This window comes from Barbus barbus, assembly GCF_936440315.1.
Source record: "Barbus barbus genome assembly, chromosome: 31".
Lineage (NCBI taxonomy): Eukaryota > Metazoa > Chordata > Actinopteri > Cypriniformes > Cyprinidae > Barbus > Barbus barbus.
Genome location: NC_136759.1, coordinates 5,692,115 through 5,705,114, shown reverse-complemented (window position 1 = coordinate 5,705,114; position 13,000 = coordinate 5,692,115). Strand labels below are relative to the sequence as shown.

Genomic DNA, 13,000 nt, shown 5'->3' with positions numbered 1-13,000 from the left:
TCAGCGACTACCCCTTTAAATGAATTAGCTTAACTCTTGTTGCGGTTAGTGGGTGGGTTTGTAAATTTGCCAGCAAGGATAAAAGCTGGCTGAAGGGTGCGGAAAATAGAACATATCTACCATATTAGTGTCAGCGCTTTAGCTGAACTGGACGTGCCCGAGGTTACATCTCTCGGATCGAAAGCTTGGACTTACCATGAGTCGAATTGATTAGCCGTTTAGTGAATTCACACTGCTTGAAGATATGAAGATCAATGCATGCTTTTTTCTGTTTCTCAGCTCTCTGATTCTGGTATCTATACTTGTGTGGCAGCAAGTTCAAGTGGGGAAACATCTTGGAGTGCTTTCTTGGAAGTCAAAGGTACTTGTATGCAACTTCACAAAAGACACTCTTAAAAATAAAGGTTTCAAAAGGGGGGTTTTGCAGGAATGCCATAGAAGAACTATAGGTCCCCATTCTGAGGTCCCCAAAGAACCTTTCAGTGAACAGTTCTTAAAAGAATCATTCTTGTTTTCCTAGTGTGAAGAATATTTTAATAATCTGAAGAACCTTTGCTCAGTGTAAAAAAGAAAACGTTTTGTGCTATGAAATGTTTCCATGGATGTTAAAGGTTCTTCATGGAAACCCAATGGAATCCCAATAAAGAACCTTCATGTTCAAAAAGTTACAAAAATGGTGTTTTTGCAGCAATGCCATAGAAGAAATTATTCTTTTTGGGATCCCCAAATAACTTTTTAGTGAACAGTTTATACAAGAACCTTCTGAAGAACCTTTTTTCCACTTTGAAGAACCTTTTGTGCAATGAGAAGTTTCCATAGATGTTAAAGTTTCTTCATGGAACCATAGAAAAGAACCTTTAATTTTAAGAGTGTATGTGCTTTTTGAGTTACGTTATTCTTCCAGAAACAGTTCCAGAACTTCTCAATGTTCTTATGTCTGTCCTCTCTTCAGAGTCTGGTAGTCTTGTTGTAGTTAAAGACCGAGATGAGAATGAGCTCCCCGGTCCTCCTTCCAAACCTCAGGTCACCGACGTCACTAAAAACAGCGTGTCTTTGTCCTGGCAGCCTGGCCTTCCTGGAGCGTCACCCATCTCTTCATATGTTATTGAAGCTTTCAGGTTTGAATTTTGTAGTAGTTTAGTTTATTTAGCCATTAAGTTCCTTTTCTAAAGTTGTTTTAGATTCAATTTTTTATTTTCCTGTCAAGTACTCAGTTAGACCAAAGTTTAGTTAAGGCCAGGATACACCAAGCTGGCGGTCGAGCGACGGTCGGGCTAGTTTGTTTGGTGTGTTCCACTCGTCGGGCTCACGTCGGCGGCAGTTTGCCCCATTTGCCCAACATGTTGAATCAGCTTCGGGACCGTCGGCGAGCGTGAGAACTCTGATTGGATGTTCAGTTTAGCCAACAAGTCAGTGCCCGAGAATTAAAGCGACAGTGATGAAAACGCACGTAAATAAAGGCGGTAAAGACAGAGGGCTGTTTAAATGTTACGTGATCTTTCCAATCATTCTAATACGCGAATGTTTTCATAACAACATAAGCCACTTAAAATGATTAAAGTTATCAACGTTACTGATATTCAAAATGGTAAGCAAGCGCTGCTTTGTTTACGTTTCATATATCTGCGTTTATCTCGTATATCTTTCTCCTTTTGAATGACGAATATATACTATGGATAGCTGCTGATATAGACAGTTAATTATTCTCACGCATGCGGAGAACGCACGTGTTAGTTTGCCGTTGGCTGTAGTCTGTGCGGTGTGTTCGAGCACAGCTTTTTGGTCCGACGCTGCCGACGCAAGGCGACAACACCACCAGCTGTCATCGCCGCTAGTTCTTTGAAGTCGGCTTGGTGTGTTCCGGCCTTTAAAGTAGATGCTATTTTTCATTTGACACCAATGAGGATTTGAGATGAAGTTCAGTCTTTTCAATATATTGTACGTTCAGATTACAAAACATCGGAAATACGTCTTTATACATATTTCTAATGTACAAAAGCTCAAAAGATGTGGGCTGAGACCTGTCTCTGGCATGGACTCTAACTAAAGTGTATTAAGACATTTCAAACTCTGACATCACTCTGCCCCATTTGCTTGCAGTCAATCAGTGAGCAACAGCTGGCAGACTGTGGCCGATCATGTCAAGACCACCCAGTACACCATTAAGGGTCTTCGCCCCAACACCATCTATCTGTTCATGGTACGAGCAGTCAACGTCCAAGGCCTGAGCGACCCGAGCCCCATGTCCGAACCTGTCCGCACTCAAGGTATTTGACAGAGATTAGAATCTGTAGTTGTGACGAATATAAAAATCTTGTATCTTGAATCTTGTGTATATAGTTGTGTATAGAGTTTCTTTTCGTAATAAACCCATATGAATGGTGCCCATGTCAATGATTTCCAATTAAATCCTAGCTGTTGCTCACAGAGGACGAGATCTAGTTTAGATACCACATGGTCTAACGGTCCCATATGCTCATTAGTTCCAGAGACGGAGTATAACGTAGAACAAACATCATCTACTTTTGGAGTGTATAATTGAGTTAGTGCCCTGGCTGGTACCTTAATGATCATTACGAGGAGAAAAAAAGGACCAACTTCGACTGGAAAAAGATTCGATTAAGGTGCCACAGAGTCCTCCATATGTTCATTAGGGGTGACTGATTCTGAGACCTTGGGCGGATGTAACCTCACAGGTTGGGTTGAAGCTGTGCTGTCTGTGGCTGGAGTCAGTGAAAATTACTCCTCATTGCTGTTTTAGGGGATTAAATTGTATTTAAGGGATTATGTTTTTCTCTTCACAGATATAAGTCCTCCAGCTCAGGGAGTGGATCACAGACACGTACAGAAGGAGTTGGGTGAGGTTATTGTGCGGCTACACAACCCTGTGGTCCTCAGCCCCACCACCATACAGGTCACATGGACGGTAAGGTGCTCTGTGATGGACAAAGCTAAAGATTTAGCATGTTAACTGTGTTTGAAGAGATATTATAGGACAGAATTTTGACATATGAACTATGTTTATATGAATATTCCACAGAATAATGACAGTCAAATGTTTGGAATGGCATGAGCTATTTTATAGTATACTATTTTGATTATTTTTACATAATCTCTGTAAAGAATGATGCTACTTGCCACAGATTATTGGCTCTATGTTATTTAAACATATGCATTATGTACATTTATAATATGTGATATCCAAACAAGTGCATCAGTTCAAAAGTTAACTCTGTTACTCGTCTTGGTTGTTATTTCTATTTCCCACTGCAGTCTTCCAGCATTGATATAAACACTCTAAAAGTGTTTATTGTTTGTTGAATTGCATTAAAATGGAGATTTTAAAGCTTTGGGTTTGTCACATTAGTTTGTAAGCACTCTCCTGTGGTATATTAATGATTGCCATCAACAATCATTACAGAGACAAATATAAGCGTCTGTCTGTTGGGCCTAAATGGGGGATAGACTGTTTCAGAGGTATTTTTCTCATATGAATAATCCATAAATCACCAGCCTACACGGCCCCTGAATACAGCAGCACTCGCGGTAAACGTAGGTGGTGTCAAGAAAGCTTTTACGACCCTGAATCATTCAATTAATGAAAGTTAAAAAGCGTAGGAAGAATGCCCATTGGGCTGATTTACTCCATGTGTAGGGAGGAATAGCAGATGTTTAATATCTCACTCCGAAAGCCAGACTGTGCTGTTAGGAAGACATTAATGTGACTTATACAGATTCCTTCTCTCTGTAAATACAACTTTTATTCGCCAAACTAAAAAAAGAACTAGGCTTTCAGCGAATGAAGAGTCTTGTTTACCTTTTTGTTGATTTGAGATTGCGTGTCGTCTTCGATATTTATGTTGACACGTTCTTTGCTGATTTCTATCTGCACACATGTGTATACTTGTATGTGTTTATTTATTCACAGTTGAGCTTTTTTTCATGGCATGTTTGTTCGAGGCGGTTACATCTTGCATAATTGCTGTTATATTAATGTTTTATTTACAGTTTATCAAGGTCGTACATATGCATGGCTCATGTAGAGTATTTTTTTTATCAAAGGGATTTGATTGGCTGAACATGTTGTTATATGTAAATACTGGTTAAATTGAAAAAGAGGAGCTATTCCTTGGACTTTCAGACTTTTCCATGATGGTCCAAGCTGATTACTTGCTGGTTTAGTGCTGGTCTAGTTGATGCATCAACATATCTATAGAAGCTCATCAATCAGCTTTTCTGTTGAAGTTGTTTGATAGTTAAGACACCTAATGGGACATCAACCATCTCATGCACCCAAAGCTAGAGTTTCTCCTTTTTCAATTACTTTTCTCACTCTATTGCACTTTTTTTTAAGTTTGAACCATCTTTCCCCCTCAGGTTGACCGGCAGTCTCAGTTCATCCAGGGCTACAGGGTTTTGTACAGGCAGATGTCAGGGCTGTCCTCCCCAGGAGCATGGCAGAGTCAGGATGTGAAGGTCCCCTCTGAGAGAAGCGTGGTGCTCTCGGCTCTGAAGAAAGGCATCGTCTATGAGATCAAAGTCCGTCCGTACTTCAACGAGTTCCAGGGCATGGACAGCGAGTCCCGAACGGCAAGGACAACAGAAGAAGGTACGTTTGATTCTTAGAAGTCATACAGGAGATCTGTGATGTTTGAAGTCAACATGAAATCAAAATTGAACGCATTTACTTTCATAATACATAATTTATCTGTGTAACCTTTAATTAAACAAATTTATATGGATAGGGAAAGTAGCTTTTTAGCTAATTTGTTTTGGGCTAATTTGTTGGTAATTCAGTTTTTCCAAAATACATTCATAAAATAACTTTTGCTTTATTCTTAATTAATGGGTTTGTGAATGCTGTTTCGTGTTGACTTTCAAGTCACAGAGTTTTATAATTCATTTGTCGATGTCTTATGCTTCTGAAACATACAGGTCACAGATACTAAGAGACACAAATGCAGGTATAAGCCCAAAGGTTGGATCTCTTGCTGATTCTTTCCAGCTTGCTCTAAGTCCACAGCAATTTGGGCCAGTGATACATAATCCACCCTTAGGCCACCGTCGTAACAAATGCCATAGTAAGCAATACTGTCCTGCTTTCCACAGCACTGCAGTAAGCTTGTCTCTATCCCTGACAGGACTCGGAGTAAAGACGCTATCGTTTTGGCAAAGGAATTGACCTTTTCTTTGTTGCGGGTTGTTTTGTGTGTGTGTATGGCTGACAAAACACTAAAATAAGCATGGGTTTCACTGAATTCTTTCCTTGTACTCGTCCCCGTCACTCCCAACTGACTAAAAAAAGACTATGTCAACCACAGAGCCAGGTTTATACCAACTCTGTATTTTCTTTCTGTGTTTTACTTTAGACAATTACCAATCCTTACCTAGCATTCAAAATTTACTTTCTGCATAGAGAAAATTGACTAAGAGGAAATAAATAAAAGATTTATGTGATCTAGAAAATTATAATACTTTATATTTATACTATATATAGTATTATATGTTTATATATTTTTTTTTGTAAATTAAATGTAATCCTTTTTTTATAACAGTAATTATATAATTTTAAGTTTAATTATAATATTGTTAAGTAAAATGTTGTAACTTGTAAATAAAATATATATTTCATTATTATTTATTTAGTCTATTAATTTGATATTAAATTCATTGTTATTATATAATATTTTATTTTAAAATGTGTGTATTATGCCATATATAATTACATTTAATAAATAATAAGTAATATCATTATTAAAATAGTTTCTGTTTTCTGTATTTCCATTAGGCAACCACCAGGCTTAACCTACTGTTCAAAATTAAGTTTTTGCATATAGAAAATTCATCCAGATAAACAACTAAATATTATGCAATTATTTAATTCTTTATCTAGAAATTTATATTTATAACTTTATATTAATGTTTATCTTTATTGTTAATTAAAATAAATTCATTATTTATTTTATTTTTTTTTTATAGTATTGTGTAAAATTAATTTTACTATTTTTAATTGTAGGATAAAATATAACATTGTTTATTTATTTATGTATTTTTATTTATTTATTTATTTAATTAATTTCACTCATAAAAGCTCAATTTTGCTCTCAGTTTGGTGCTTGGTTTTAATTTTTGGACCCTGCCGATATGGATCCCAAGACATATCGTCTTGAGTTATTGTGGCTCAGACAGGCAGGTTGTTACTTAATGTTGACCAGCGTCCAGGATTAACCAAAATGCTTTGAGATGTTCTCCCAGGTGTGAGCGATGGCTGCTACCAGACATAAATCTTGGGGGGAAAAATGCATTTTTGGGGATAGTTTAAACGGCATATGGAACTCTGGAGACATAAATTCACACACACTCACACGAGCACAGAAGGTTTGCTGATTAAAGTCTGAGCGCAATGACAGGCTCATTTGTTACCCAGAGTGTCCATGGAGAGCCGTATCTCCTCCACACACACCAGCTCTGTCACCTGAAGCCCCGCTGCACTGCCTTCACACCCTACACCTGCATGTCATCGCCATTACCAGAGCAAGACAAAACATCGGGTCCCCTGGCAGAAGAGCGTCACGGGGCCCACGACTGCGATAGCCCCCTTTTGTTTCTTGTTTTGCACTGTGTGGTAGTTGAGAAGGTTTGTCAGAGTCACAGAAGAGGATGATTTATTGGCCATTGTCTGTTTATACAATTATAGTTTCTCTCTGGAGCTCACTGCCTCCATTTCTTTTCTGTTTTTCATTTCTTTCTCACTTTGTCTTTTCCGAAAAGTAAAAGTGTTTTCGCTTTCGTTTAAACCTTCGCTGAAGTGATGAATTTTGCAGGGAATTATCTCATTAAAACTGAACGTGCTCACCAACCATAGCCTTCTCCAACTTGCCATACCACTGCAATAATTGTTACCATGATATAACTGTGATAAATTGTAACTATTGTAAAATTAATTTATTTTTTAAATTGAAAATTAAAAATGTATTTTATTTGTTTGTTTGTTTAACACTTTTTTATTTGTCCTTGTTACACGTTACATGTACTTAATATTATAATAACAATAAATTATGCATAATTACATGCAAGTAACCCTAAGCCAAACCCTAACCATATAGTACATGTAGTTAATTAATATTACTCAGTACTTACATGTATAATTACACTGTAACAAGGACACCTTAAAATAAAGTGTAACCTTATTTAATTATTTTATTTACTTTTATTATTTTTAATTTATGTAAAATTAATTTACAATTTTTCATAAAAAATAAATTATATTTTTATCAAAATTAATGTAATAAATGGTTATATAATACATAATTAATATGTTCTATTTTGATTATTATTTTGATTATTGTTTATTGGTACTAGCTACCACTGTCATCCAAAAAGGTTATTACCCATATATAAATGTAATATGACACATATTGCCCTATATCAAGAGTGATATTGCCATATATATCACCCATAAGGCATTATATAATTTTCAAATATGTACATTCTCTGGGAAGATGAAGTTTTATAACATATAGATACATAAAAAAATCCCCATAGTAAAATTTGCACACATTTTGATAACGATTTTTATATAGTATTATATGTAGCAACCATATATGTCAACATAATATTTTATATAGGTATATACAACTAAAACAAAATATATACAAAAATCTGTATGTTTATATATTTAGTTTTTTTATATACATGGCTGTTTTACTTACTCTATATAATATCAACACTGATTCATGTGACTATAGCTATGCAAGACAGCTCTTTCTTTGACAACGTCCTATATTATTAGTTGCAGCAGTAGTATCTTTTTGAAGATAGAGGTTGAAAAGGTGAAACAGGCCCTTTCAGAAACTCCTCTGTGTTCTTAATCCATTTTATGGTTAGTAATCAGCTTCTCAATAGGAGTTTTTTTTCCTGAGGGTCATTATCACACATTGATTAGTGGCATGTTAAAGCAATGTAGCATTTCTTCACATTCTGTAAGCTAAAGCCCTGCCGCTCGCCCGGGGTCTCAATATTAGCTTGGTTTAACATCACAGTGTTTTTTCATCAGCTTTCCCTGCAGGCTACTGTAACGGCAGTGAAACAGAGGTCACATCCTCGCTGGCTATACATCACACCGCTAATGGCGCTATTAGCATCGCCTGCGCCATCGCTCCCCAAATGAGAAATATGTATTGTTTGGCTCAAATGTGCATAATGATAAGCTCCTAAATTATTTATGGCATTAACTTTGAATGACATTGGCTGCATTGTTATAGGAGGGGTTTTGTCACCTGCGGCGTGCTGAGTTACGCTGATATGGTTTTTCAGTATTAAAGAAGAAAAATGTGAATATTCTGTGAAAACTATTACTTTATTTATTTTTTTAGTAATGAAGAAAATTTTGAATTTTCAGTACATTTATTACGTAATTACTGAAATATTCACCGTAATAAAGATATACATTATTATTTTATATTAACATTTATATATATATATATATATATATATATATATATATATATAGATGTTGCATTAATTCTTCAGATATTAAAAGCAGGGAATGTATCGTATCAGTTATATCCATTACTTCTGTATTCTGAATCTTGCATTCGATGATGACACACAAACCAGGATGAAGATGAGGGAGCTGACTTTGAGAGAAAGGCAAGCAATTTGGATGCTAAAAGAAAAGAGGAAGTCAGTTAGAGCTCTAGCAAAAACAAAGGGCATGGAGAAATCAAGAGTTTGGAAACCACCAGCGACACCAGCAACCAACAACTACCTGATCAGCTGAGAAAACAACAGTAGTTGATGACAGACAAATCATAAAAGCTGTGAAAATGAACCCTAAAAGACATGTCTGTGAAATCACCAACAACTTCCAGAAAGCTGGGGTGATGCTCTGACAATCTACTGTCCTCAGGAGACTTTGACACAGAATTACAGATGCTACACAGCAAGATGCAAACCTCTGACCAGCACCAAAAATAGAAAGGCAAGATTAGAGTTTGCAAAAAAGCACAAAGGTGAGCCAGAAGAGTTTAGGAACTGTGTTTATGGACCGATGAGACAAAGATGAACCTTTATCTAAGTGATGGGAAAGCAAAAATGTGGAGAAAAAAAGGGAACTGCAAATGATCCCAAGAATACAGCCTCATCTGTAAAGCATGGTGGAGGTGGTGTCATGGCATGGGCATGCATGGCTGTCTCTGGAACAGGCCCTCTCAACTTTACTGATGACTTAATGTTAATGTTTTTTTTTGTTTGTTTTTTTGTTTTGTTTTTTTACAGTGTTATGGTAAAAATCCAAATGCACTCTTAATTTTAAGAAGAAAAAAAAAATATATTATATTATATACAGGGAGATAATATATATATATATATATATATATATATATATATATATATATATATATATATATTATGCATTATATTTTATATATATATATTATGCATTATATTATATATTATATTATATTTTCTGTATTCAAGAAGAAAAATACTAATTAATGAAGGAAATTATGTTTAATACACATACAGTGGTAAAAATCCAATTGCACTCTTAATTCTAAGAAATACATATTATATTGTATTATATTATAATATAATACAATATAATATGTATTTCTTAGAATTAATTGTCACGGTTTGGTTTCTGTTTAGTTTCTGTTTGCCCTTATTTGGTCGGTTTCCTGTCATTAGTTAATCATCGTTTATTCCATTCACCTGTCTTGTATTAATCATCTTGTTTCCTCATTAGTTTGTGTTCTTTATAAGCCTTGAGTTCAGTAGTCTTCTTCGTCTTAAAGTTATGTTTACGCTATTATTCCTGTTGTTAAATACGTTTTCTCCATTAAAGAACCTGATTATTCTGCATCCCTCGTCTTCCTACCTTCCTTGATCAGCATCGCGTAACAACAATATAATATAATATTATTATAGTATATTGTATTATATTGTGTACTTTACAAATATTACTTAATTACTTAAACATTTACAGTATTAAGGAAAAATCCATATCAACTTGCTCTGAGAATATTATGTGATTTATATATATAATTATGTAAAATTATATTATATATTATATTACAATAATTTTTTATTTGTAAACATTGAAAATTTGTAAGTTTTCTTCATTGTTTACTTAAGTTATTATCACTCAATTACAATAATATTTACAGTATTAAGATAAAAATATCAATCAAATTGCGCTCTAAATTCACACACATATTTTATTTATTTATTTTTTAATTTTTTTTAGTGACATACTGCCAAGTATGGTGACCCATACTCGGAATTCGTGCTCTGCATTTAACCCATCCAACGTGCACACACACAGCAGTGAACACACACACACCGTGAACACACACCCGGAGCAGTGGGCAGCCATTTATGCTGCGGCCCCCGGGGAGCAGTTGGGGGTTCGGTGCCTTGCTCAAGGGCACCTCAGTCGTGGTATTGAGGGTGGAGAGAGCGCTGGACATTCACTCCCCCCACCTACAATATTATTCAGTATTAAAGAAGAAAAATGTGAATTTTCAGATATACATAATGATCAGTTTTAACTTTGAATGACATTGGCTGTATTGTTATGGGAGCGATTTAGTCACCTGCGACGTGCTGAGTTCATTCAGCGGCCGGCTGCTGGGTTATTTTCCATTCAGCTGCAGATGTTTGATGAAGGCAAGCCGCTGTTTGTCCCATCAGGCATTTTGGGGGTTAAAATGGTCCGCCCCGTGTGAGGGATGAGTGTAGCTTTGGGATATCTGCCATTTACGTGGGGGTCAGAGTGCAGAGAAGCGAAAGAGAACGAGCGAGCAGAGTTTACCGTAATTGAGCTGTCAGTATTCTGCTGTGTCGCCGCACCTCAGGTTGCCACAGAAATGAGAAAAACATTTTTATAAAAATGTTATTTTCCACTACAGACCTCTATTATTTATTTCATTCCTTTCCCTTGTTTCTGTCAGAGTGGCTCTGATGGGGTTAATAAAACAGGGATCCGGGGTCTCGACTTGTACATTACAGACTCTGTTTTCAGCCAAGGACAAAACAGCTTCTTGGATTCGCAACTGGCCTCCTTCAATCGATGTATCCATGTCAATATGTTCACCCAGCGCTCCATTCTTTACTCTATGCAAAAAAAAAAAAACCTCCATTCACATTCCTCCCCGAGCTGGGCGACCTACATGCCTGTCAGAGCGATTTGCTAAGAAAGCCGAGTTGTTTGGATGGCTCACCATCTCATTGTCTCTCAGTAAATGTATTTTTTCAGTAAATCCCTCCTTTCAGAGGCAGGATATGAAATCATAGTGAAATGTGAAGGAGTGTCAGTGTCAGGCTGAGGAAAATCCCCATCTAATGAACTTGTGCACCCGTAGCCACCTGTCTTACATCTTAAAGCTCAGCGCATACATCGACTACTTAATGCTAATGCTGTGACTTACAACAGACTCTTTCAGAGGAAACCGAATGATAGAGAGTCATGGCATGAGTGTTGAGAGTTGATTAAATCCTTGCCAAACAATCAGAGGCAGCTGTAGCCTCAAATCTTTTCTGGAAATTCCGGAATGTCAATAGTGTAGAAGAATATCATGGAAGCTATGCAAGTAAACTCTGTGTTTCTGTTTCTCTCCCTGTATCCCAGCGCCTAGTGCTCCTCCTCAGCAGGTGACGGTCCTCACGGTGGGCAGTCAGAACAGCACATCCATCAGTATCTCCTGGGACCCTCCTCCTGCAGAACATCAGAACGGCATCATCCAGGAATATAAGGTAAATGCCATGTGACTTCATCAGAAACACCAACAAACATGTGCGACTTGATCTAATGTGGCTAAATGCAGCAATAAATGTCCCAATAGACTTGTACTCTTAATTTTGAAAATTAATATCTTGTTTTATTTTTATTTTATTTCTGATTATTTTAAAGAGAAAGATTTAAATTTTCTGTGGAATTATTTATTACTTAAATATGGTAATATTTACAGTACTGAGGAAAAATTCAAATAAACTTGCACTCTCAATTCTGAAAGTCTGTTACATTAGATTAGATTAGATTAGATTAGATTAGATTAATTTAGATTAGATTAGATTAATCTAGATTAGATTAGATTCAAAAAAATTCAATATTATTGCAATTATTATTTATTACTTTATTACTGTAATATGTATGTGTAATACTAATGCTTAATACTAATGTGGCTAAATGCAGAAATAAATGTCCCAGTAGGCTTGCACTTTTCATTCTGATTATTATATTATATATAATTTTTATATATATATATATATATATATATATATATATATATATATATATATATATATTATTTTCTGACTATTTTAAAGAGGAACATTTTAATTTTCTGTGCAATTATTATTTGTTACTTAATTACTGTAATATTTATAGGGGGGAAATCCAAATAAACCTGCACTCTCAATTCTCAGAAATATTATATTATATATTTCCTAAGCACTTAGTACATTTGAGGTTGTTTCAAGGGGCTAAACTCAATAAATAATAAGTGTACGATAAGTCATTTTGGATAGAAGTGCACACTAGGTGACTGTTTACATTATTTACTTTTGTTCAAAATGGGCCTCATTTATAAAACAAAAGCAGAACAAATTTCTCTATAAATTGTCTGTAAATCCCTTCATACATAAATAGCTATACTGAATTGAATGCAACAATTCACATAAAAAATGGTTTTACGAGTAATTTGCACAAAAATCGTTTTCGTTAATGAGGCCCAATCATTAAAAATGACTTTTTACAGACAATTTGCTATTTTCTCTCTCTCTCTCTCAGATCTGGTGTTTAGGGAACGAGAGCCGTTTCCATGTAAATAAGACGGTGGACGCAGCCATCCGCTCAGTGGTGGTGGGGGGTCTCCAGGCAGGGGTCCAGTACCGGGTGGAGGTGGCCGCCAGCACCAGTGCTGGGGTGGGGGTGAAGAGCGAACCACAAACCATCATTATTGGTAAGGGACATCTTTTGGTTTCGATAACCTTTACT

General features: G+C 35.9%; 1 protein-coding gene across 5 annotated transcripts in view; it reads left to right on the top strand.

The window, feature by feature from the left end:
- LOC306851583 (roundabout homolog 2-like) overlaps positions 1–13,000 on the top strand; it is a 194,717-nt gene that overhangs the window by 145,334 nt on the left and 36,383 nt on the right. For all 5 annotated transcript variants that reach the window (XM_079387938.1, XM_079387936.1, XM_079387937.1 and 2 more), the window contains 7 exons: positions 280–361; positions 953–1,118; positions 2,101–2,267; positions 2,805–2,926; positions 4,378–4,609; positions 11,633–11,757; positions 12,794–12,965. In XM_079387938.1, coding sequence (XP_079244064.1) covers positions 280–361; positions 953–1,118; positions 2,101–2,267; positions 2,805–2,926; positions 4,378–4,609; positions 11,633–11,757; positions 12,794–12,965 — 1,066 coding nt within the window. The remainder of the gene's footprint in view (positions 1–279; positions 362–952; positions 1,119–2,100; positions 2,268–2,804; positions 2,927–4,377; positions 4,610–11,632; positions 11,758–12,793; positions 12,966–13,000) is intronic.